Source organism: Perissodus microlepis, chromosome 7 (assembly GCF_051167445.1).
Source record: "Perissodus microlepis isolate ML-2025 ecotype Zambia chromosome 7, ASM5116744v1, whole genome shotgun sequence".
Lineage (NCBI taxonomy): Eukaryota > Metazoa > Chordata > Actinopteri > Cichliformes > Cichlidae > Perissodus > Perissodus microlepis.
Window position 1 is genome coordinate 786,135 of NC_140467.1, and position 25,852 is coordinate 811,986.

At 41.7% G+C, this 25,852-nt stretch overlaps 2 protein-coding genes and 1 non-coding gene across 6 annotated transcripts; all 3 read left to right on the forward strand.

The window, feature by feature from the left end:
- Positions 1-148: 148 nt before the first annotated feature.
- On the forward strand, positions 149-10,471 carry LOC146382210 (uncharacterized). The gene is made up of 4 exons (XM_084932676.1): positions 149-300; positions 7,493-8,547; positions 8,693-9,009; positions 9,218-10,471. The coding sequence occupies exons 2-4, from the start codon at positions 7,991-7,993 to the stop codon at positions 9,286-9,288; spliced, it is 945 nt and encodes a 314-aa protein (XP_084788802.1). The 5' UTR covers positions 149-300; positions 7,493-7,990; the 3' UTR covers positions 9,289-10,471.
- A 4,648-nt stretch (positions 10,472-15,119) lies between these two features.
- Positions 15,120-15,191, forward strand: trnap-ugg (transfer RNA proline (anticodon UGG)). The gene has a single exon. It is a non-coding gene; the product is annotated as a tRNA-Pro (tRNA).
- A 1,014-nt stretch (positions 15,192-16,205) lies between these two features.
- Positions 16,206-24,838, forward strand: bbs2 (Bardet-Biedl syndrome 2). Of its 4 annotated transcripts, none has more exons than XM_084932680.1 (18): positions 16,206-16,292; positions 17,050-17,181; positions 17,525-17,752; positions 18,613-18,738; positions 18,917-18,979; positions 19,203-19,280; positions 19,443-19,547; positions 20,450-20,536; positions 20,651-20,786; positions 20,938-21,077; positions 21,475-21,604; positions 21,683-21,854; positions 21,945-22,074; positions 22,282-22,401; positions 22,551-22,688; positions 22,872-22,984; positions 23,830-23,978; positions 24,098-24,838. In XM_084932680.1, the coding sequence occupies exons 2-18, from the start codon at positions 17,065-17,067 to the stop codon at positions 24,202-24,204; spliced, it is 2,139 nt and encodes a 712-aa protein (XP_084788806.1). In that variant the 5' UTR covers positions 16,206-16,292; positions 17,050-17,064; the 3' UTR covers positions 24,205-24,838. The 4 variants fall into 4 exon arrangements, with proteins under 4 accessions (XP_084788806.1, XP_084788807.1, XP_084788804.1 ...); XM_084932678.1 differs by lacking the exon at positions 16,206-16,292 and adding an exon at positions 16,368-16,594 and having other exon boundaries at positions 16,987-17,181; XM_084932677.1 differs by lacking the exon at positions 16,206-16,292 and adding an exon at positions 16,372-16,594.
- Positions 24,839-25,852: the final 1,014 nt, after the last annotated feature.

Sequence of the window (25,852 nt, forward strand, 5' to 3'; positions counted from 1 at the left end):
TATAGAATATCTTAAAATTGAAAAATAATATAATTAATAAGAAACATATTAAGAGACATCAACAAGTCCTGCTGTGCTGAAAGCCAAAGTAAATAAATATGTTTTAAGACGTGATTTAAAAACAGATAAGGAAGGTGCCTGTCTAACATGTAAAGGCAACTCATTCCACAGTTTTGGTGCTGCCACAGCAAACGCCCGATCCCCTCTGAGCTCACGATTAGTCCTGGGCACGCTCAGGAGGAGCTGCTCTGCCGACCTGAGGGACCGGGAAGGTATGGATGGATGAAGAAGCTCAGAGAGGTACAGAGGGGCAGCATTGGACAAACATTTAAAAACAAATAAAAGCAGCTTAATATGATCCTAAAATGCACGGGCAGCCAATGAAGTGAATATAAAACTGGGTGATATGCTCGCATCTACGAGTGCCAGTTAAAAGACGTGCAGCAGCATTCTGAGCTAGCTGCAGTCGAAAAGCAGGAGATTGACTCACCCCAAAATAAAGAGAATTACAGTAATCCAGCCGAACGGTTACAAAGGCACGGATTACTGTTTCAAATTGCTGTCACGCTAGAAAGTGCTTAATTTTGGTCAGCTGCCTCAGATGAAAGAAACTAGACCTTACAACCAATGTTCCCTCTAAGCTGCGCGCGTGTGCAATTGCGCACTGCTGGCACGGTCTCTGCGCACAGAAAAAAAATCTAACCTTAACATTAACATTAAAACTTAAACAATTCTGTTCTGCAGTGTGAGTCAGTGACTGGCTGCTCCTGTATGGGATCAGAACGATGCCACCTTATCCCACAGTCCAGCCAATGATGCGATTCACATTCGTATATACGCAGCTAATCCACGTGGTTGACAGGCTATGACAGCGTCCTTATGTGCCGACACCGGTGTGGACTTTATACCAGTTTTTAAATTGTGTTGATCGGCCACGTAAAACCAGAGTTATGATAAAAATATCTGCAATGTTTGTTTTTCTTCCTGAATACTGTCGTTGTTTATATTTACTGCGGGAAGAAACGGTAAAAACTGCGTTTTATAAGGAAAACGCTCGAAAGCCTGAGAGCAAAGACAAAACCAAAAAAACCTCCCACCCTTTCCTATTTGTTGTTAAATGTACCATGTCGACCAATCAAAAAATGATATGGCAACATGACATTTAGTTGTTTAGGGAGGGGGGAGTTTTAGGAGTGACGGCGTGTTTGAGATGTGAGAGATTTGAGACGTTTAGCACAAATCTTGTGTAGTTAGTGTGTAGTTAGTGTGTAGTGTAGTCAATAGTTTTGTTGTGTGTGTCAGAACAATGAGGCGACTGCTGAATGTTACAGGTGTTACAGCAGTGATACATCTGCTGCTGTCAGGCCTGCAGGTATCAGGCTGTTGTTCTCCTTCATCTCATAGTGGACAGAAATTATTTTTTGGAGTGGCACAAATAATTTGTGTGGCATCAGATTTGATGCAGAACAGCTGATTGTTCTGTAAATAGTTTGAAATGTTTATTTAAAAAACGCCTTGGCTGCATTTTTAGGTAAACAGCCAGAGATGGGCAGTAACGCGTTACTCGCGATTACTATCGCAAAAACGGTAATTAGATTACCGTTACTTTCCCGTAGGAACGCTGCGTTACTGCGTTACTAAAACCGTGATTTTTTTGCGAGAACGTCTCATGACAGTGTCGTAAGCGAGTGCGACGTTCGTGACAACAGCTGTGTGCAGATCAACAATGGATAATATAGTATGAGCGTGCAGCGTTTAAAGCGTGGAAGTACTGACCTTACTTTGAGTTTGATTCCATAAAAAGTGACAAAAACATTAGCGTCCGTTGTGCGTGGGAAGAAAACTTCTTTTTACAGCGAAAAAAACCCCTAAACAAGCACCGAGTAGCTACCACGTAATGGGAAATTCACAGAGAAGCTGCCGTATCCTTCCACTGACCGCTGCGGCTCATCTGCACCAGAGCACACCTCCGTCTACCCTACTCCTGCTTTACAGGTGAAAATAGAGCAACAGGACCGCTGAGTCTTTGATTTTATTTATTTTCTGCTGTGTTTTACTTGCATCTATTTGAAAGACTGAGTGTAAACACACAAAAAAAAATTTTATTTTATGTGCTGGAATGTGCAGAAAATAGGTTTAAATGTTAAACTAATTTCTTCCAGTCAGAGAATGTTGCAGATAATTTAATTTTTGCTTGATGCATAAAGTTAAAAGATTAAAACTGATAAAGCAAGTTAAAAAAAAAAGAGACTTTTCCATTTGATTACATTTTGTATGATGGATTATGCAGAAAAAGTAGAATTGGGCTGAAAGATCTATCACTTTATCACCTATTCAGGTTGTAAATCGTGTTTTTAAAAAGTAACTAAGTAACTAAGTAATTAATTGCTTTTGAAAATAAGTAATCAGTAAAGTAACGGGATTACTTTTTTGGGGAAGTAATCAGTAATTAGTTACTGATTACTTTTTTCAAGTAACTTGACCAACACTGTAAACAGCTGCAAAAAACTTTGTTGTTTGCATAACTCAGTTACTTTTTTGGAGAAGTAACTATATAATTAATTGCCCAACATTGGTCATTATTTACTGTATTTTGCAGACAGAGTTACAGACTCTCTCCCAGACCACAGACTCAGACTCAGAATACAAGTCAGAGCTTTATACAAATAAAAAAAGAAAGTTTTGTTTTCAAAATTGGTGTAAGAGCCAAAGTCAATGTCAATGTTTTGTTTATTTGTTATGGTGGCACAGGTGTATAGCTTTACCTGCATCTCAGGAGATAGCATGTGGGTGTGGTCACAGTCTATTTACCTGATCTCGGTGTTCGCAGCAGGTGTGTTGGGTGAGTGGTTTGTGGGCAAACTTTTCTGTTGACCGTCATTTTTTGGCACACCATGTAATCCATGCGCTATTTGGAAATTGATTGAAAGCGCAAACATTTGTTTTTGTTTTGTTCTTAAAATAAATGCGCAAAGGTGATCGTGGCTCAAGAGTTGGGTGTTCGTCTTGTAATCAGAAGGTTGCCGGTTCGAGCCCCGGCTCGGACAGTCTCGGTCGTTGTGTCCTTGGGCAAGACACTTCACCTGCCGCCTACTGGTGATGGCCAGAGGGGCTGATGGTGCGATATGGCAGCCTCGCCTCTGTCAGTCTGCCCCAGGGCAGCTGTGGCTACAACTGTAGCTGCCTTCACCAGTGTGTGAATGAATAGTGGAATTGTAAAGTCCTTTGAGGGGTCCCGAAAAGCGCTATATAAATGCAATCCATTATTATTAAGTACAAGTACGACTCATTATGGATTATTGGAGGCGCGTCACAGGGACACAACCAACTCAGCCGGCCGCGGCTTTATGTATGTATGAAAGTCGCAACAATTGGAGTTCAAGTTATTTTTACTTCCACAAGTGTTAACATACTACAGGTCATGAACAAGGTTTTATTTTTAATTTTCATTGTAAGTGGGCTAAAGCAGTTAATTAAAAGTAGTCTAACATAAAAGTAAATGCTGTAATTTGATTATTTTAATAAACATGTAACTTGGATGGACTCGATGCTGGCGTGACCACAGTGCACACGTCTGCTGTTGCTCACAGTGGTCCAAGGGACGCTCAGGGAGTTTGTGTGTTCGCTCAGACACGTGAAACATTAGAGGGAACATTGCTTACAACCGACCCGATCTGGCTTTCAAGCTTAAGGTCAGGATCCATTTTTAAACCCAGATTTACAATCTCTGGTTTACAAAATTTTCAGGGTTTGCAAAACAACACAACGAACACCAGCAGGGGCAGGTCTAAACACCATTACTTCACTTTTAGAATCATTAAAACAAAGAAAGTTTAGCACCAACCACGACTTGACGTCCTCCAGACATGTTTGGAAGCGATTTACAGACGACCCATCTTTCTTTTTAAGTGGAACATAAATCTGGCAGTCATCTGCATACCAGTGAAAATATACTCTGTCTCCTAAAAATTGAGCCCAAGGGAAGTAAATAAAGCGAAAGCAGGATAGGGCCCAGAATGGAACCCTGTGGTACTCCATGAGACAGCGGAGCACGGGAGGACTCGCACTTTCCTAGGCGAACTGACAAGGATCGATCTGTTAAGTAAGACCTGAACCATTTCAGAGCCACACCTGTTATACCAACACACTGCTCCAAACACGAGATTAAAATTTCATGCTCTACAGTGTCAAATGCAGCAGTTAAATCGAGTAAGATAACAATGACACTTTCACCAGAATCACATGATAAAAATATATCATTAAAAGTTCTTAAAAGTGACGATTCAGTGCTATGCATTGCTTTAAAACCAGACTGGAAAATCTCCTGAACATTTTGTGTGTTCAAGTACGGGATCAATTGGTTATATGCTACTTTTTCCAAGACTTTAGATAAAAAGGGCAGCTTAGATATTGGTCTAAAGTTTTCAAAACCGGATTTGTATCTAGCCCAGGTTTCTTAAGAAGTGGTTGCACAATTGTATCTTTGAAATTCTTTGGAACCACACCTGAGGTAAGGCTGCTATTTAAAATGGTTAAAACAGTTGAACCTATGGTAGAAAACAACTTCTTTCAGAAAACGGGGAGGGATACCATCGTAGGGCGAGCCTACAGGCTTTAGATGATCCACCACCTCCTGTAGCTGAGCAAGAGTAACCGACTCAAACTGTTGAAAGACAGCCGAGCAAATTGGAGGATCAGAGGCGTCAGATGTGGGCAAAATAATCCGCGCCCTAGCCGAGGCTACCTTGTTTATAAAGAAGTGCAGAAACTTTTCACACATTTCATGTGAAGGCTCAAAACTGAGAGCAGAAAAGGGCTTAAAATGGTCTCAATTGACTTAAACAATATATGTGGTTTCCGATAATTTATCAAAATAATGTTAGCAAAGTATTTCCGCTTTGCTTCTTTTACTGTGAACTTATATAAGGACCAGCGCTCTCTTAAATTTTGCAAAGAGACCTGTAAGTTATCTTTTTTCCATCTCCGCTCAGCCCTGCAACATTCACGCCTCGCAGCGCGGGTTTCATCGTTCAACCAGGGTTCAAGCTTTGTCTTAACATGCCTGATTTTTAGAAGGGCAACAATATCCAAGGCAGTCTGACAAGTGGACCTAGAACTGAGTTCCTCTACGTTTGAGTGTCTCAGGAATGGAGAATTGATTATAGTAGGTGGAGAACCGTGGTGCTGTGAAAGAATTTAACAACAGGGACAGAAAACAGGGTCAGAGACTTTCAGATTAAAAACAGGCAATGTGTGCGCTAAAACCAGATCGAGAGTGTGGCCACACCTTTGTGTGGGTGCAGACACACGTCGAACTAAATTAAAAGAATCAGTAAGATTGAAAAAGTCTTTAACCATGGGCTTTTCTGGACAGCTCACATGAATATTAAAATCCCTGACAATAAGAAAGGAATCACATTTTATCGTGACTTCAGTCAGAAATGCAGCAAAGTCCGTACTGTATTTTGGGGCCCTGTATAGTATTGTGCACAGTACAGGGGGAGAACAGGCTGTTTCAAATAGCAACTGTTCAAAACTGGAAAAATAAAATTCCAATGAAACCTGTTTACACCTGTAGCGATTTCTGAAGATGGTAGCAACTCCTCCACCTCGACCAGATGTGGGTGGGACATTAAAATGGAGCTCTTTATATGTTGTTATGTGACCTCCTGGATGAGTCAAAAGCACCCTTAAAGTGATTTTGTTAGAGAAGGTTCATGGCTCTTCAAAGGTTTGTGCATTTGGTACCAGTGGAGTCCCAAAGCCTTTGAAATTGTTTCTTACGGTGCATTCACACCGAACACGATAGACGCGACCAAAACGCGCCAGACGCCCCTAGCTGGTTGTGTGCACATTCGCACCTCGATGCGCGTCCAACGCGAATTGATCACGCGTGAAGCGGAAATGTGGGAGGAAGTAGTGCCAGACGGTATGTTTGCAAGATGGCAGCTGTCAATCTAGCGTTTGAAGAGAGAGTCTCCCTTCTCTATTTACTGTGGAGAGCAGATCAGCGGCGTAAAGGTCGTCCTCGCCGTACCTGGGTCCATCATGTATGGCAAGCCATTAGTGCCAAATATCGCCCCTTTTCCAACCCGTTTGGTTAAGAAATGGCGTAAAAAACGCAGTTTAATTATTTAAAATGCCAAAAAAAACGCCGTTTGTCCCGACAGAACACCGTTTTTTCCGCCACTCACATGGCGCCTTGAATGCACCATCCAAGTGGCGGAAAAAAATGTGTTTTCGTCTATCTTTGAAGTCCTTTACGTCACTCGGCAGAAAACACCGTTCAAAGATGCATAAAAACGGCGTTTTATTGAAATTATGCAGAGCACTCCCCATGGTTCCCTCATCCAATTACTTTCAACTCATTTCACCCAATCAAAGAAGAGGAAGTGCAGACCACACTAATGCATCACCGATTCACCTTGCTGCTAAGTGATTGCCTATTCAATACCAGTGCTTGTCACAGTATTGACTTGTATTATAATCCCACTATGCATTTTGATGTGTTTAAAGCATGATCAAGCAAACAAACGACAGAATGCTTTTTCTGAAACCTTAACTGTGTTACCTGTTATGGCAGCTCTGCTCATTTCTGAGCTTCTTTCTTATTTTCCTCTTTACTTCTCTTAACCTTTAACTTATGTCTTAGCAATCAGATTCTGCCGTCATGCATTACCGCTTCGTGCTAGTTATGTTGACTCTTCTCTTCTTTTGTCTCCACTTTTTTCACCTGTATTTGGACACATGGCTCCTTTGTTTACGTTAGGGATCAGCTGTTAGCGCTGCGCCCTGCAGCTGAAACAAACGGAGACCTTAACTTTTATCAAAATACCGTTTTACTCAGTTTAAAGTAATACCACTGTATAATAGCCTTCAAATGTAATAATGTTAACAGTATCTCAGGAATATTTTTGCCCTTTCAACATGCATTAAAAAATAGATATGCAGTTTTGAATCAGACCTGTATGTACGTTTTCTGAAAAGTGATGTAAATAAGTAATCTCAAGAACATGAAATAATTGTTTCCCATGTAAACTGGAGATGTCCTTGTCAATGTCATCAGAGTACTCTGGATGTCTTACATGAATTTGAAACATAAAACCAGAGAGTGGCACATGACAGCGTTGCACATAACACAACTAGTTTACCTGTATGACATGAAGTTATAAAAAAAGAATCCACAGGGCCGGTGTCCTGCAGGTTTTAGAGCTCACCCTGGTTCAACACACCTGAATCAAATGATTAGTTCATTACCAGGCCTCTGGAGACTACAGGACATGTTGAGGAGGTGATTTAGCCATTTGAATCAGCTGTGTTGGATCACGGACACATCTAAAACCTGCAGGAACACCGGCCCTCGAGGCCTGGAGTTGCCCACCCCGACTCTAGTTGAATGATGTTTTAAAAATGTGTTTTCCTTTATTGTTAATCACAGTGATGTTATGAAGTAATGTATGAACCTGATGTATGATAATATTTATCTCTACAGAGGAAACATCCATCGAAGATTGAGCAGTACAATATCACTGTGGCATCAACATCTCGTCAGCGAAAGACCACAGCCACACCAAACAAGCTCTCAGCAAATACACAAGCCAAGTTACCAGACCTGATGTTGAGAGCTGCAAACAAACATGTTCCACAAGCAACTGTTGACAAGCTTGTCATCAATTTCATATGTGAGGGTCTACAGCCATTTGCAGTGGTAGAACAGCCATCTTTCAAAGAATTGGTTACCACATTACAACCTCAAGTCATCTCCAGACCCGCTGTCCGTGCCAGAATCTGTGAAGCTGCTGATCACATGAAGATGACTTTGGTTGCAGCATTGGATAAAGTCAAATTTGTTGCTACCACTACTGATTGTTAGTCAGCTCATCAGAAAAGTTACCGTGGAGTCACATGCCATTGGATAGAGGAAGAGTCCCTGGAAAGAAGATCTGCAGCACTAGCGTGCAAAAGATTGAGAGGGTCTCACACATTTCACATGCTTGCTGGTGCGCTTGATGATATCCATTGCCAATACAAGATTAGAGGCAAAGTTGTAAGAACCACAACTGATAGTGGATCCAACTTTGTCAAGGCCTTCCACGTGTTTGGGGCACAAAATGATGCAGATGAAGCTGAAGATGAAGCAGACCCAGAAACTCTTGACCTGACTGACCATATTGACTACCATGAGGCAAGTGCAATTCTTGATGAAGACTCTGGTTTGGAGTATCAACTCCCGCCTCATCAGCGATGTGCATGTCACCTGCTAAACCTTGTGGCAACAACTGATGCTGCCCTAGCAGAGAGCATGAATGACACCTACAAGAGGCTCTCCCGTGCAACCTTTGCAAAAAGCCAGGCCATTTGGAACAAAACTGGCCGATCTCATTTGGCTAATGAAGTGGTAGAGGACAAGTGTGAGCTACAGATCATCCGTCCCAATGCAACACGGTGGAATTCAACCTACCTTGCCATTGACAGGATAATGCGCATCATTGATGAGAAGGAGGAAGATGCCATCAGGAGCATTTATGAGGAGTTCAAGGTGAAAATGTGAGTAAAATTGGACACCTACCAATATGGTTGCAAATTTTGTGAATTTTCCTTAATGGATGGTTAAAAACGTGAGCAGACTCTTAATATTAAATCAGAAGATCCCTATTATAGTCATGGTGGGTTTTGTTGTTGTGTCTTACAGGTTGAGTCCTGCAGAAGTTGCATTCCTAAGTGAGTACTGTACCACCATGAAGCCACTGGTGAAAGCTTCGAACATCCTTCAGTCTGAGTCCACTTCCTTTATGGGATGGTTCCTGCCAGTAATCCAACAACTACTGTCCAAACTTAGCAGGCTGGAGACATCAAGCAAGACATGCGTGCCACTCATCAGAGCCCTGCAAAATGGCCTTCAAAAGCGTTTTGGAGCGATGATGGAGGATCCAGAGTTGGCTGCAGCTGCAGTCCTCTTACCCAAGTTCAAGACTTCCTGGACTGACAGAGCAGATGTAATAGAGGCTGGTAAGGATTCATGTGATCCCACTTTTGTGTATTTTTACATTTGAACACATGCTTAAGTGAGTATTTCACCTAATACGTTGTAAGTTATTGATGGTCTGTCCTGAATACTAAACAATTCTTTTTGAGAATTTGCCAATTTTAAATTTGTGTTCAGGAATAATCACTGAAATTTAAATAACAAAATTGTGTTATCTACTTGCAATTACAGCCTTGACATGCATCAAACAACATCTTGAAACGACGGAGCATGAGAGTGAGGATCAGCAAAGAGTCATCTGATGAAGATGAATTCTTCTCCAGACCAAAGTGCAGCTGAGCTTGATGGTTATCTTGCTTGTGCCACAGACACCACGGAGCTGCTGCACTCCTCAGCCATCAAAAACCTCTCTCTTAAACTGAACACAGCTCTGCCTGCTTCTGCTGCGTGTGAACGACTTTTTAGCTGTGCTGGTTTACTCTTCAGCCAAACGAAGTCGGATAGCCTCTGTTAATTTAGAAAACCAGCTCTTGCTGAAACTGAACAAAAGGTTCAGAAAGTAAAGTGTGAAAGAAATGCTAAGAGTTTAAGACACTTACCTGCCTGTTGTTCAGTGTATGGGGAAAAGTTTAAACGGTTCTACGCATGTTCAGAAACATTTTTGTCATTGTTTTAACAAACAAAATTCCTTCTTTTATATCTACATTTATTTACAAAACAAGTTACCTTTCTATACCGTGTTCATCTGAGAAATGTGCTTTGAACATAAATATTTATACTGGTGAATCGAGTCGAATGCCTGCTATTGACGACAGAATAAAACATCAGTCTGTTAAAAAGTAATTAATACTTACAGTAGTTTTTGAGAAGAGTACTTTGTACTTTTACTCAAGTATTTTTTTAACACCAGTACTTTTACTTGTAATTGAGTACAACTTAACCAGTGTAACAGAACTTGTACTTGAGTACAAATTTTGAGTACTCTTTCCACCTCTGATTGCTAGTGATACTCAGAAGGTCTATCTTATAAAGTCCTTTTTTTTTATTTAGACCTGGTTTAATTCTGGTATAGATTCAGTTGAATATTTGTATATAATCCATGCAGCTGTCAGACTCTATAGCAGGGGTCACCAGCCTTTGTTAAAACTGAGAGCTAAATAAAATTGTGAACAGTTCATCTTTAGTTATATGATAATATATCTTGATATGCTGTCTTATCACAGGTTAATTTTTCAAAACAGGCCTGGGTCGTGTAGCAGCCAACAACTCCTCCAGAGAGGCTGTCCTGGTGAGGGCGAAGTTCAGGGCCCACTTCTCGGTGGAGGGAGCAGCGTCTTGGCAGCCAAAAGAAGCCCATTTGAAGTCCCAGCGACTTCCCCACAGCGGCTCTGAGCCACCCACAAACCTCTGAAGAGTGTTCCTGCCTTTTTTAAAATATTCTTAATAAATGGAGCTTGACTCCAAAATAAACTAACCTCTCTTTATTCTCTTAAACAATTGGTCTTCACTATGTTCCTATATAGCAGTATATTTTTTCATTAGTATAACATGAGATAAATTCTACATGTGTCAAGCTGTGTGCCAATATTTGTTGTGTAGTTGAACTGAGACATTAGTCATTAAAACATTTTATTTGAAATAATATTAAAATTCTCAAACAGAAACACATTAAACATAAATATATCAAATATAAGTATTTACAGAGAGACAGGAATAAAGAGGACCCAGCTTAAAGTGGAAGAGCCTCGGGGAGAAGGAGGAGAAAACTACGAACATTGTTTCTGCCCTGGAGAGCTGCTGCCTCATCAGAAAACTACTGATCGCTCGGGTCCAATGTTTCCATATTTAACACAGCTGTGCTGTTTTCAAAAACTAATTTATGAATTTGAAATTTCACTAATTCTCTTGTCTGAGGCGGCATGCTCTCCAGAGCAGGAACAAGGCTGAGGAGGAAATGCTCCGTTGGAGACTGGCGTGGCCTCTTCAGAGACTCCAGGATGGCCAGGTGATCACAAGGGGCGAGTAAAAAGTTATCAGTGCTGCGGTACATCTGATGCTACAATTACATACCTGTGGGTGCAGCAGCAGGAGCGGAGGGACTGGGGAGCCAGGAGAAGCAACAGGGGATGCTCTGCTGCAGAATCAGTTGGCTCTGTCAAGACAATATTAAATGTTAACAGGTTGGAAACAATAGTCATAGAGAAAGTATATACAGTGGTCCCTCATTTATTTCAGCAGGGGTTCTCAGAATAACTAGCCCCTCCCCACGCACTTTATACACTTTCTCACACACACATGAACATTACTCACAGTTCTCACAAGTTGATTCTCTTTTCACTTTACATTATCTTGTTAGCGGAAAAGTATTTGTTCATCAGTGGGAAAATAGTGGGACAGTAGGCGGGCTTGCTAGCTTTTGCGCGGCTTCCCCGGGTCAGTCAAAAATTCAAAAGAGAAATGGATGAAATTACCAGGTTGCCCGATCTCTTCACATATCTTCCTCCAAGCTCGGTCCTTTTTATTCCTGTCTCGGTACAGAAAGCAGCTGGTGTCGTACAGCTCCGGGTGGTTTGCTACAGCGTTGATTAGCCTTCCCTCCCTATTGAATGAAGAATGAAGGGCTTTGGCTGGACCTGCCCCTTTGACCTAGGTCAGAGCCACGTCACGAGGCTCCTGATTGGTTGTCGCAGTGCGACTTGACGCTGGAGTTCAGATTTTTCCAACTCGAGCGGTTGACGCGATATGCGCGAATGCACAAAAATGCACCACACAAACTGACGTGTGTATTTTTATTCGCGCGTCAAACGCGTCAGTCGCGCTACTAGGACACGCGACTGACGCGTTTTCGTGGGAACCCCAGTCGCGCTTCATTGCGCTTCTCCATTGACTTTACATGTAAACTTGACACTCTGGTCGCGTCTATCGCGTTCGGTGTGAACGCACCGTTAGCTCTTTGGAGACTGACAGACGTCACTGACCTTGTTTCTTTGCTGTTTCACTCAAATCATATTTTTTTAAAAGCATTTTGTAGTTCATTCGGTTTTCTTTGGCTATTATTAAAATTTTATTGACATTTAAGTGTGACAAATCTACCAAAACCTAAGTTTTGTTTCCATTCATTTATTTATTTATTTATTAAGAATGTTTATAATTCTGTGGTATAGAAACATTGGAGAAGTTGAAGCTATAATGTTGTCTACCAACAGGGGGTGGTAGGGGACTGGATGAAGTGCTGAGGCCAGAGTATCATATATCAGCGGTCCCCAACCTTTTTTGCGCCACGGACCGGTTTATGCCCGACATTATTTTCATGGACCGGCCTTTAAGGTGTCGTGGATAAATACAACAAAATAAAACTAGTACCGGTACCGAAAAAAAGAAGATTTATTCATAACACACGTGAAAAGACCAAGGAAAACCGAGTTAACGATAAAAACGATAACAAAATAACGCTGAAAACCGATAAAACCCCTGAAAACTATACATTTCACACCTGAGCCTCAACTCTCGCGGCCCGGTACCAAACGACTCACGGACCGGTACCGGTCCGAGGCCCGGGGGTTGGGGACCGCTGTCATATATCACAAATTTAGAAGTCCAACAGTGGGTCTCTATGAAGCCAAAGTTCAGAGGTCAAAGCTTTTCTGTTGTGATTCATTGGACTATTGATATGATTACTGATATAGTAGACCATTTGTGTCGGTGCAACAGTTTAACTAGAATACATTTGCAGTGAGCATCTTTTGCAAATATATTAAAATGCTATTAAGTTTAAATTTGTGGTGTTAGGTCAGCTGGTGTTTCTAAATTGTTACCTGTTACTCTGACCAGGGTTGGACTGGGACAAAAAATGGGCCCGGGCATTTTGACTAGAGACCGGCCCACCAGGTATTATAGGAAAAGCCATAAAGCCTTTGAATGAAAACAGACGCTGTTGTGACAGTGATGTACTGTCTTGTTGGTATATGTATGATTTCTATACATTGTATGTCAGATAAAAATTTTGGTTGCAAGATTCAGATGATTATTTAATAAAAGTGAAACATTTTAAATGAGAATAAGAAAGAAAAGTATGTCTTTGTGCCCCCCTTTTCCTGGCCCCCCTGGCAAAAACTTTGCTAGATCCGCCCCTGCACAGTTACCAGCTGTTAGCTACATAGAAAAGGATCCTGGTGTTATTTGTCTCTCAGAAACAGTTCATAACTTCAACTGATTCAGAAAGAGCTGGTTCTCTAAAAAGAGCCGGAAATCCCATCACTAGTACCTATGGCCAGTCCAGCTATCCGGTCGTTAAGTGATGACGTGACGAATCCTACTTCCGGGCCTAAAGTAGTCTGCGTTTAATATGGCTTTTGTGTTGTTAACATGTTTAATGTTTTGTATTTTCTTCTATTTAATCTCAAAAAGCTCCTAAAAAAACAGTCAGTGATCACTGTTGACCTCCCTCGGCTTTTATTACCGCTAATCATTTATTTAAGCTCAGTTTTTAAAACCTTAGGATGTAACTGCAGCCCAGCCCATGCAGCAGTATATGAATGACTAACCTCGTATTGTGGATGGATTATCTCAGTTGTTCTCCTGACTGAAGTTTCCACATGTTCATAGTTGGGCTCTCTGAAGAAAGCCATTTTTTTGTGACGGCTTTTTTGCCTGCTGCCAGTAAAATATTAAACAAGTATTTATTGTTCTTTGTCCATCCTTCTGGCATAAGTCCAAAAAATAGAGTTTTACTTTCCAAAGGTAAATATCTTCCAAATGTCTCTTGTATTGCTGCATGTATTCCCTTCCAATAAGTTTTAATAACATGACAGTCCCAGAAAATATGATAGTGATTTGCATTTGTATTTCCACAATTTCTCCAGCAAGCGGGAGGGTTACCTTTATAGTGAGATTTTTGGTGAGGTGTAATAAAATATCTTATCAGGCTTTTCCACCCAAATTCCCTCCAGCTCTGTGAGCTGCTACATTTCCATTGATATGCCCATATTGTTGTCCATTCTTCCTCCTTTATCTCTATTCCTCCCTCCATTTCCCATTTTGTTTTGATATATAAGGTTGAGTGTAATTTCATGTTTGTTAATCCTTTATAGAGGTCACCTATAATACCTCTATTTTTATTTGAACTATATGCCCTTTTAAATACGTCTAGCAGCTGTTTACTTAATCCAGCCTTAGCTTTTATCTTTTTATTGACAAAATGCGTCATCTGTAGATATCTATAAAAATGCTGTGTTTCTAATGAATATTTATCTTTCATTTTATCAAAACTAATTAGTCTAATTAGAGCTATACGTTTTAATTTGTTTCCAAAACCCCGCAGTCAGGACATGCTATATTGCAGCGGTCCCCAACCCCCGGGCCTCGGACCGGTACCGGTCCGTGAGTCGTTTGGTACCGGGCCATGAGAGTTGAGTCTCAGGTGTGAAATGTATAGTTTTCAGGGTTTTTATCGGTTTTCAGCGTTATTTTGTTATCGTTTTTATCGTTAACTCGGTTTTCCTTGGTCTTTTCACGTGTGTTATGAATAAATTTTCTTTTTTTCGGTACCGGTACTAGTTTTATTTTGTTGCATTTATCCACGACACCTTAAAGGCCGGTCCATGAAAATATTGTCTGGCATAAACCGGTCCGTGGCGCAAAAAAGGTTGGAGACCGCTGCTATATTGTATTTAGATAGAAGCTAGCAAGCTAACTTCCTGCTAACTTCTAACTCCGTTAAATGTCATAAATTCCGTTTTCATGGATGCCTGGATGTTAAACTCAATTGTTACACCTGGCAGAGCAGAACGCTGATCATTTTATTAAAGATGAACGACTTTAGAGTTTTTCAACTCTCAGTAATGCCATAGTGATCGTTCCATATATGGACCTGCAGCGGAGTTTAGGCCCAGACACGGCTAGTGACGTCAGACTTAACGACCGGATGACTCTGACACTGTTTCACGTGCTCCCCCCCCAACTGGATGGTTGGACGGGATTTGAACAAGTTGAAGCTATACTGTTGTCCACCACCAGAGGGTAATGCTTGACCGGATTAAAATGACGAGGCCAAAGTGCCACATCACAAGTTTTGAAGAATTCAACAGCACGTCTTTATAGTTAAGAATTCCAGATGCAGGTGTGGTTCTCAACTGGCTCGTTGGTCTAGGGGTATGATTCTCGCTTTGGGTGCGAGAGGTCCCGGGTTCAAATCCCGGACGAGCCCTCGCTTTTTTTCTTTCTTTTTCTTTTTTACAAAGACAGACTGTTGATAATCACTTTATGAAAACACACAACAACAGAAATCATTACTTTTCTCATGCTGTTGGACTTGACTTTTGTGACTGTGAAGAGAGTTATTTAACATATTTAATTACTCTCTAACCACACAGAACTTATCAGTACTTCTAAATTAGAAATTTAGAAAATAGAAATTTAGAAGTAAGTGGTTAAAAAATATGTATATTGCTTACAAATTTTGAGTGGGAAATTTAATGAGGAGTTAAGTTATTAAGTTTTCCTTCAATTTTTAAAGTTCAAAAACCAAGTGGCAAAGTTATTATTGATGTTTAGTGTAATTCATTTATGATATTATGTAAGTAAAAAGTGCAGATGTAACAAGCTTAAGTTTCCGCCTACACCTTTTCAATGAAAAATCTGAGATTGTCCCACTGAATTGAATCCTTAGTTGTCAGAATGTATTTATTTATTTACTAAAACGCCTGTTGTTGTTGTTGTTCTTGGTGGTGGGATTTTATTTTATTTTTTAAACTACTAATAAAATAAACGTAGAGACACCGTGGGCCGATCATGTGGTAGTCCTTAGGAGCACAGAATTCTGATCTGATCCCCATTTGGACAGGTGATGAGATAGTTTTGACTGACAGGCTGGTAGAAGAGGTTAGGCAGAAGTCTGTGTGGACCATGATGTTCACAGACAACATTGTTATCTGAAGTGATAGCCTGGAGGGGTAGAGGTGTGCCGTGGAATCAAAGTCAGTAGAAACGAAATAGAACACACACGTGTGTGAGGCAGGTAGAGTGTGTTAAGATGAGCACCAGGGGTGATTGGTAACAGTAGTGAAATAGACCGTTTGCAAGATGGTAGTGAGACTTGTTGTGATATGTGGCAGTAGAAATATGAAAAAAGACAGGTGGATGAGTTGGAGGTGGCAGAATTGAGATAGTAAGATTTTGAGTGGGAGTGACAAGACAAGATTAAAAATGAGTATATCAGAGGTCCAATACATCCACAGTCCCGCCTCTGCACAAGGATATTGAAGATGGAGCTCCCAAGCTGAAGGAATAGAGGAAGATAGCAAAGCAGGTTCGTGGATATATTGAAGAAGGACATGAAGTGGGTTGGGGTGACACAATATTAGGAAGAGGTTAAGATGAAGGAAGGTGATCTGTTGAAAGAAGAAGAAGAAGAAATGCATTTTTCTTCTATGTATAGCAACATTAGCCCACTGCAACCCTGAGTTGTGTAATTTATTTTGAAAACAGCAGACCGGATGTTGGCAGCTAGTCGACTTCCTGTGGCCGTGTTATCATTTTATCCAGGTAGCTCATTTGCGACTGGATTCTTTGGAACAAAAATCGAAGTTTTGCTGCTAACGTGTGGGCCTGGTACGTTTGTCACAAATTAGTGATGTCTTTTGTTTTTGGGCCGTCAGTAGTTTGGACTTGTTTCCTGCGAGTTCCAAGACACCGACGTTAATGTCAGCTAGTTGTGCTAGCTTTCCATGCATTTAAGTCCAATATTTCTTTCAGCAGAAAGCACCATGCCGTACTTGGTGTTTATGCAGGGCTTACGACGTGTGAAGGTGTCGGGTGTGGTGTCTTATGGTTGTTTAAATGCCATTCTTCTGGAGCAAACGACGGGGAGATTAGCCAGATGAAAAGCTTTAGCTTGCGACTCCTTGTTGCTAGGCAACGGAAGTCGCCTGTGGCTGGCTGAGCTAAAGCCTGTAATTACATTAGTGTGGCAAAGTTACTCATCACCTTTTGCTTATTTTTAGGCAACCTTCTCGTCTTGTGTGTGAGATATTTGATTCTCAGTAAGTTCTCATCTCTATATTAAGACCAGAGTAAGCATCATGCTGGTCCCCATATTCACTCTGAAGCTGAACCACAAGATTAACCCTCGCATGGTGACTATTGGACAGTTTGATGGGGTTCATCCATGCCTTACTGCCGCCACGCAGGCTGGAAAGGTGAGGGAAATAAATGTTTGCAAAATCCTCACAGTTATGTGATAAATATCATCCATGCTGTAGGAAAATTACTATCATGTTTTTGTGACACGATGAGAGTGAAAACAACCAAGTATTTGCCCTCTTCCTGATTTCTTTTTCTAATGTACTTGTCACAGTTACCTGTTTCACATTAATAGCTAATTTTAATGTTAGACAATTAGAACCTCAGTAAATACAAAATGCAGTTTTCAAATGATGATTTCATTTACCCAAACTTATCTGGCTCTGTGTGGAAAAGAACTGCTGACTCTCTGGAGCATTTGGCAGTTCCCTACTCTCTTGTTGTCTTTCTCATTAAAAGGTTTTCATTCACAACCCCCACACCCGTGGCCAGAGACCTGTGGCTCACCGACTGAGCCAGAGTGCCCAAGACTCTGACATTTCTCTGCTCAACATCAATCAGGCAGTCACCTGTTTGGCTGCAGGAAGACTGGGACCAAATACTACTGGGGACACACTGTTGGTGGGATCCCAGACAAACCTGTTGGCTTATGATGTCCATGACAATGCTGACATATTTTACAGAGAGGTGAGTAAAGTCAGGAAAAATATTGGAACTGGGTCTCCAAAAGTTGATTCTGTTCATCTGGACGTAGCGTTTTGTGGGAGAAACGTTTCGTCACTCATCCAGGTGACGTCTTCAGTCTCAGCTGACTGCAGGTGTCAATCTCATAAACAGGACATTTGCATAATGACTGAAACCAGCCCACTGAAGGGACAATGGGCTGGGAGGTCAGTTCCTTACTCTTAATTATGCAAATTCTCATGACCGTTGATCACCAACCACTGATCAAAGCCCACTGAGCAATGGCCATGAGTACCATTCACAGAGAGTTGGGGAATGGCTGCAATCACAGCATTGTAAGATGGTGAAAGATGTACCCTTAGGCCCCCTCCTCCATTCAGGAGGTTTCGGTCATTATGCTAATGTACTGTTTATAAGATTGGGGAGACCTGCAGTCAGCTGAGACTGAAGAAGTCACTTGGATGAGTGACGAAACATTTCTCCCACAAAACGCTACGTCCAGATGAACAGAATCAACTTTTGGAGATTTACTTTCCTGGATGATTGAGCATGCATCAAGACATTGGAACTGGGTGTTGTGACTTATGTTATTCTATATTTAAATCAGGATTCAAACAATTCTTAATTAGTTCTGTTGATTGCAGCTTTTTTATATGTAGTTTGGTTTGAAAAGTGACAGAATTACTGATTAATCCAGCTGACGCCACAACCTGACTGACTCAGCTAATTATACAGTTGAGACAAGTAAAAATCTCTGTTTCATAGTTCAAGTCACAAAATGAAAAGTGGCTCGATTATAAATGCTTTGCCCAAAACGATGTGAAGCTGGCTTGTATTTAAACGTGTTTCTTCTCTGTGTGCAGGTGACAGATGGAGCTAATGCCATCGTGTTGGGGAAACTTGGGGACATCCCCTCTCCTCTTGCTATCATTGGAGGGAACTGTGCCTTGCAAGGCTTTGACTATCAGGGCAATGACCACTTTTGGACAGTAAGAAAAAAGCAAGATTTTTTCCCCCCAGTATCTAGTGTTTTTAGTTTTTATGTGTTAACTAGTAACAGATCTCATCAAACTGGTTTTCTAGGTCTAAAATCATGAATGTTTACATATTTTTCACATATTTATAAAAAAATTGTGCTCCACTTGATCTTAAACTACATCTTCTTAGGTCACTGGAGATAATGTCAGGTCTCTGGTGCTCTGTGACTTCACTGGAGATGGAAAAAACGAGGTAAGTCTTGACTGCCCAGTAGTCAGGGAGCTTTCCACTTAACACACTACAATTTCAGTAACAGAGCGTCTTGCAGTTCTGTTATAAATATAGGTATGAAATTAATTCATGCAAATATGACTGGAGGGTCGTTAACTTACAATAAAAACTGCCCTGAGGTGACTGTTGTTGTCATTTGGTGCCATATAAATCAAGCTGGCTGTTGTTGCTGTTGTACTCACAGCTCCTGGTGGGGTCTGAGGATTTTGACATCAGAGTGTTCAAAGAGGATGAACTTGTGTCAGAGATGACTGAGAATGAGGTAAAATGAGGGTGCAATACGTAGCTTGGTAACTGCTAGCTTGATCATGTTGTGTTACATGTTTTTAATGTGCTTTGTGCACAAGAAGCAATAATAAAACACTTTGCACTTGTAGCACTAATGTGTTGTACAATTTCTTATCTGTGTGTCTTGCTCCAACAGACAGTAACATCTTTGTGCCATATGCACGGCAGCAGGTTTGGTTATGCTCTGGCTAATGGCACTGTCGGTGTGTATGACCGCGCTGCCCGCTACTGGAGAATCAAGGTACCGTAATCATCTTCATACGTTCTTCATTTCTTTGGCGTCTCTCCTTCTTTTCATTTTGTTTTTGTACTTTTTATGTTTCCTAAAAGTTCAAAACTTTGAGATTATTCTGCAATAAACATTTAATTAATCCAAATGTTTTTTTTTTTTTTCAATTCATTTATAACCAGATAATGTCAAACTGTATCTGTTCTGTGAATGTGGTTTAGATGAGATAGATCTTTATTGTCACTGTTACAAGAACAATGGACGGCAGTTTGGCATCTCTCCATTAGCAATATGTAGATTTTTTACATTAAAGTTACTTTAGAATAAAAGATGCACAGATATATACAGTTGTTTCCAAGTTATATGCTGTAAGGTGGAATCAGTGGTTGTGCACATTGAGTAAGAGGTAGGAATGTCGGTTGCATTATACTATAATAAGTCTGCTTTATAAATACAGGTAGGAATGTTATTTATAACTACAGTGAAAATGTAAATAAATGTTAGCAGCACAGTTAACCTTCAGTCAGGGTGGAGGTGGGGCGTGTTTGACAGCGTGCGGGTAAAAACTTTTATCGAGTCTGTTTGTCTTTGACCTGATCGACCTGTAGCCTTTACTGGGGGGTCCAGAGTGCCATGATGATACTGTCCGCTCAAGTCTGCCAGTATAAATGTCTCTGACGGGGATTAGTGTAGTAGTAACAAATACTACTTGTAACATGACTAATAGTCATTTGTAGGACGTCCATGAACGATGGAACCCACACAGTGTTACCTTTCACAGCATGAAGATTTAGGGACAGTAGTGCATTGCTCAGCTGCAGTTTGAACCTGATGAGTAAAGACAGTTTTGGCTGGGATTAAATGTAAATAATTCAGTTTTCTACTGTGTAATGTGCTCTTTTCTCCTCACTTAGTCCAAGAATCATGCAATGAGCATCTTTGCATTTGACTTGAATGCCGATGGGGTTGTGGAGCTCATCACTGGTTGGTCCAATGGAAAGGTGAGTACACAACTGTTATCCACAAACTACTTCTTACTGTTTTAACATGGGATTTTTTCAAAATGATTTTGTGGGACAACAACTGGCAAGGATTCTGTGTGCTTTTTATGTCAGATTGACGCTCGCAGCGACCGCACTGGTGAGGTCATTTTCAAAGACAACTTCTCTTCTTCTGTGGCTGGAGTAGTGGAGGGAGACTACAGGCTGGATGGACAGAAACAACTCATCTGCACCTCTACAGAAGGAGAAGGTAAGTCTGTGTGTGTGAGAACTGGTTGAAAATGGACATTTGTACATTTCCTTGTTGGTTTCTGTGAACACGGACAAGCCAGGTATAATTTCAAAGACTGACACTGTGAGCTCATAAGAGGATGTTGCTATACTTGTCAATGTGTTTGTAGTTCGTGGTTATCTGCCAGCCAGCAAAGACCTAAAAGGGAATCTCATGGACACGAGTGCCGAGCAGGACCTTGTTCGAGAGCTCAGCCAGCGCAGACAGAATCTGCTGCTGGAGCTTCGCAACTACGAGGAGAATGCCAAGGTGATTTATTCAGTCACAATAAACTGATGGGGATTTAAGAGGCACGCATCTGGAGATGTTTGTGGGTTCTACATTTCAGCAGGCACACAGTGGCTTTACATTTATGGTACCAATAATTTAAAAAGCTCTTCTTAAACGTTAACGAAAGATCTTTATAAAAACCCCAGAACTGGAGCACACTGCTTTACAGACAGGCGCCACTACAGTTTAACATGCACCTTTGAGGCAGCTGTTTGTAATTGTGTTAAAGAGTTTTTGTTATTGATTTATCCATGTTAATAAAAAGTCTGATCTTTGGAAGCAACGTTTCCGATCGAATGTAGTCACAACTGTGTGTTCACAAAGAATTTCTGGGCTCAGCCTGTGTGAGGAGTCATAAACTCTGCTCTTATTTCAGGGTGTGTCAGAGACACACAGTGGGATGGGAGTCATACCAGCCAACACTCAGCTCCAGACAGCACTGTCAGTGAAAGCTGCTACAGAGACCCAGAAGGCTCATGTGGAGCTCAGCATTTCAACACCAAATGGTAGAGTTGGTTAGCGCGTCTCACCGTTTATTGAGCGTTTGCGTATAAGTCGCTGAGTGCCTCCTTGATCTTTTACAGAGACTGTTATCCGTGCAGTGCTCATCTTTGCAGAAGGCATATTTGAGGGTGAGAGTCACGTTGTCCACCCCAGTGCTCAAAACCTGTCTGGTTGTGTCAGAGTCCCCATTGTGCCCCCAAAGGATATACCAGTGGATCTGCACATCAAAGCCTTTGTTGGAGGGAGAACTAGGTAAGATCTGCGAGTAATCAGTCTTTTTCTAATGCAGTTAACAACGCCGCTCTCATTCTCACGTCATCCTGTTCTTTTCGTCCTCGTTAGCACTCAGTTCCATGTGTTTGAAATCACTCGTCAGCTGCCTCGTTTCTCCATGTACGACCTCGCTGTTGACTCGTCGGCTGCACAGCCCACAGGGAGGGTCGCCTTCAGCATCAACGATCGACAGCAGAGGGTAGGCTGTCGCACGATCATCTGCATTTATAAAATCTAATTCTGCTCCGTAAGTTAATACATGTTTAATGTTGCACTTTCTTTATCCTGTTTTGAGCCAGCTGCAGTGAAATGTCACTCCTTGTACACTTGCTGTATATTGAATGATTATAAATGTGTCTCCTGTTTAATCTTATCCTCGGCTCTGTGTCATTGTGTTCTTGTGTAGGTGGTGATGTGGCTGAATCAGAATTTCCTGCTTCCAGAGGGAGTGGAGAGTGCCGATGTTACCTTTAGTTCACTAAGAGGTGGGGGGCTGTTGTCCTTCAGCATGGCCAGCAGTGGACAGGTACACGTCAACGCTGCTGTGTGAAAAATATACAATACAATAAAATATCCACAGCACTCATTTGTTTCTTATATGAACTTAGAGACTTGCTCTGTCTTTAGTTTATACGTATTTTAAGAACAATAATAATTTGTAATGTGTCCAATCAGATCACCATAAGAACTGACGATATTGACCTAGCAGGAGATCTGATCCAATCATTAGCCTCCTTCCTGGCAATTGAGGACCTGTCAGCAGAAGCGGACTTCCCCACATATTTTGAGGAGCTACACACTACGCTCACTGAGGTTTGGCTCAGGTTTCATCTGCTCTCAGTGTCAAACGTTCAGGACAGCCTGGGTCAGTAGCAATAAAAGTCCAAATTCTTGAGATTAGAAGGTGTGGACCAAAACTTTAGTCCCTATAGTCTATCTCCTAAACTGGGCAAGTCTGAATTTAAGGTGACCTGTACGTTTAAATGTGTTTCCTAGGTGGACGAGTTCCATTCTGTCCACCAGAAACTAACTGCAGCTATGGCTGACCACTCCAACTACATTAGAAACATGCTGGTGCAAGCAGAGGACGCGCGCCTAATGGGTGACATGTGAGTTATCTCAGTATTTTACTTCATAATACTTACAGCCATATTGCTACATTATTGTTGAATTATCTGGACTTGTATGTGCAGCACAGTGGTGCAGTGGTTAGCACTGTTGCTGCACAGCAAGAAGGTCCTGAGTTCAATTCCACCATCTCCACCACCTGTGTGGAGTTTGCATGTTCTCCTCGTGTTTGCGTGGGTTCTCTCCGGGTACTCCGGCTTACTTAATTGAATGTGAGTGTGAATGGTTGTCTGTCTCTGTATGTTAGCCCCGCTTCTCGCCCTATGACAGCTGGGATAGGCTCCAGCGACCCTTAAAAGGATAAGCAGAAGCAAATGGATGTATTTATTCACTGCCAGCCATGGCAGAAATAAAATCCTGGGTTCTCTCTCTTTGTTGTGAACAGTTTGATTTATTTATTCGTGTTTTTATTCCCCTACAGGTAAACATATCTAATAGTTTTGGTGATCTAGCTTCAAGAATTTACTAATGATACGAGTCCTTTATTAAGGTGATAGTTATTATTCTCTCACTGATGCGTTCAAAAAGCGCGGCAAACAGAAATCCATAAATGGATCAGAGGACTGACGGCACTGACCGAGACGATGGCGGTAGTCAAGCGCTGCACTGAGGCAGCGTTACATACCAGGGACGTGCATGTCAGATAACGCCATAGGTTATGGCGTAGGGTTGCACAGGGGTTTGCAGTCTTGACATACCTACAGCATAGATTTAACGCAGAAGAATAAATCCTGTTACAGTATCATTTCATTCATGTCAGTTCTTCTATCATGAAACTGCAAAAACGTCCTTCTTTTCCTCACATCTTTGTTCGTTTCCACCGTAGGACAACTATGAAGAAGCGCTACAGAGAGCTGTATGATCTAAACCGGGATCTAATCAATGAGTACAAGATCCGCTCAAACAACCACAATGCTCTTCTGGCTTGTCTCAAGTCTGTCAACCAAGCCATACAGCGAGCCGGCAGGCTTCGAGGTAAGTCTGACAAGCACTACTTCTTAACATAGCAGCACTGTTTGTTAACTACCTCCAATTGAACCAGGGGAGAAGATGATATATTAAGCGTATCTGCCTCTATGTATGCTTCTCTGCAGTGGGTAAGCCCAAGAACCAAGTGATCTCTGCCTGTCGAGACGCCATCAAAAGCAATAACGTCAACGCGCTTTTCAGGATCATGAGGGCTGGCACCGCATCCTCCTGAGAGTGGAAGGATGAGGGACGCGGGAGCGGACTAGAGAAGTTTACAGTCAGCACGTGTAATAACTGTAATGAGGCCAGCGAGTACGTTTGGAGCAAGAACAACAGGAGATAGTCAGAGACACTGAAGCGGCCTTAATCCACGACTCAGTTTTAAGCAACATTTGGCACCAGCTTCTTGAAATTGGAATTCAGCCAACACAAATATAATGGTGACCTCAGACTTTGTGCAAAATTGTCATCCATGTTAGTCGGGCTGATTGGAAGGGCTTCAGCTAGTGCACTGGAGTTTACCTAAATCACTAACCTGCGTGAGCAGCCATTTACTCACTTTAGTCAGAAGTTAAGACAAACAGAAGGACTCGAGTATGACGCCAATTCCATGCATTTGTGGTGACCTGTCCCAGACAGTCTGAGAAAACGAGTGTGCCGGTTTCATTCAGCTGACCGTAAAGTCACCGGTGGCGTGGACCTTCACGCTCGGCCTCGGCTCTCAGCTGCTGCGTGTTTGTGTGGCATTTGTAGCCAAAGAAAACTGTCTAACTTGTTTACTTTTTGTAGACTGTATTCAGAAAGTGCACCTGTAACTTTGTGTTTGTGGAAAAATTGTTATTAAATTACATTTTAAACATTTATAACTTTTGGCTGATTTTTGTCACAGTACCAATAAAGGGAGGGTTTATTTCTAGATGGATTTGAGACGTTTATATCAAATCAAAAGAGAGCAGGTAAACATTTTAAATACTCGATGTGTTTAGACAAATGCTCCAACATTATTTAGTCTGCTTTACAGGCAAGTTTCCAAAAACATGAATAAATAAACACGATGTCGTAAGCCCCGCCCTCTGTTCAAAGATGGTCGCTCACAGTGGACAGAGGCTGTATCCCAACTCAGGGTCTGCAGCCTTAAAGGCCGCATTTTAAGGCCGATTACGTCACAGCGACGCGACGAAGGCTGTCCCAATTCAAAGGCTGCTCGAAATGCGGCCTTCAAATGCGTCCTTCATTTCCCTGAATTTTAAGGATGTGGCGGTGTAGACTTCGTGGCCCAACATATCCCAGAATGCATAGCGCGGCGGTGGGTGTGGATAATTTTGCCGAAAAAAACGGCGGATGAGGGGCGGCCGAAGAGTGAACTTTAAGTAAGTACTGAATATTATGTCACTTATTTATGTGCAAATGTTTAATAACGAAGAACATTAAAACATTCCTGTTGGCCACATGTCGGCAAAGTTATGTGACATTAGTGACGTTTGTACTAACTTGGTTTTAAAGCCTTTACTTTAAAATATACGGTGTTCAATAGCTGAGCTTAATCTTACAGAGAATGATTAAAGCTCATGTAGAAACAAACAAACAAATGAACAAAAGATTTTCTCCTTCATTTCTGTCAAACAAAGCTGTATGACACGTTTCCAGCTGTTAGTATCATGGTTGCTAGGCAACCTGGGCAGCGCGACGGAGGCTAGACCGCCCATTTCACAAGCCTCGCACTTCCGGCCTTAGCGGTCTTTGAGTACGCGGCCCTTGAGGATCGTTGAGGCTGCAGACCCTGAATTGGGATACAGCCATAGTTACCCCACTCCCATCCTGGGCCAACAAAGCCACGGACTGTGTACAGAAAACATCATCACGATTCTGCCAACAGTGGG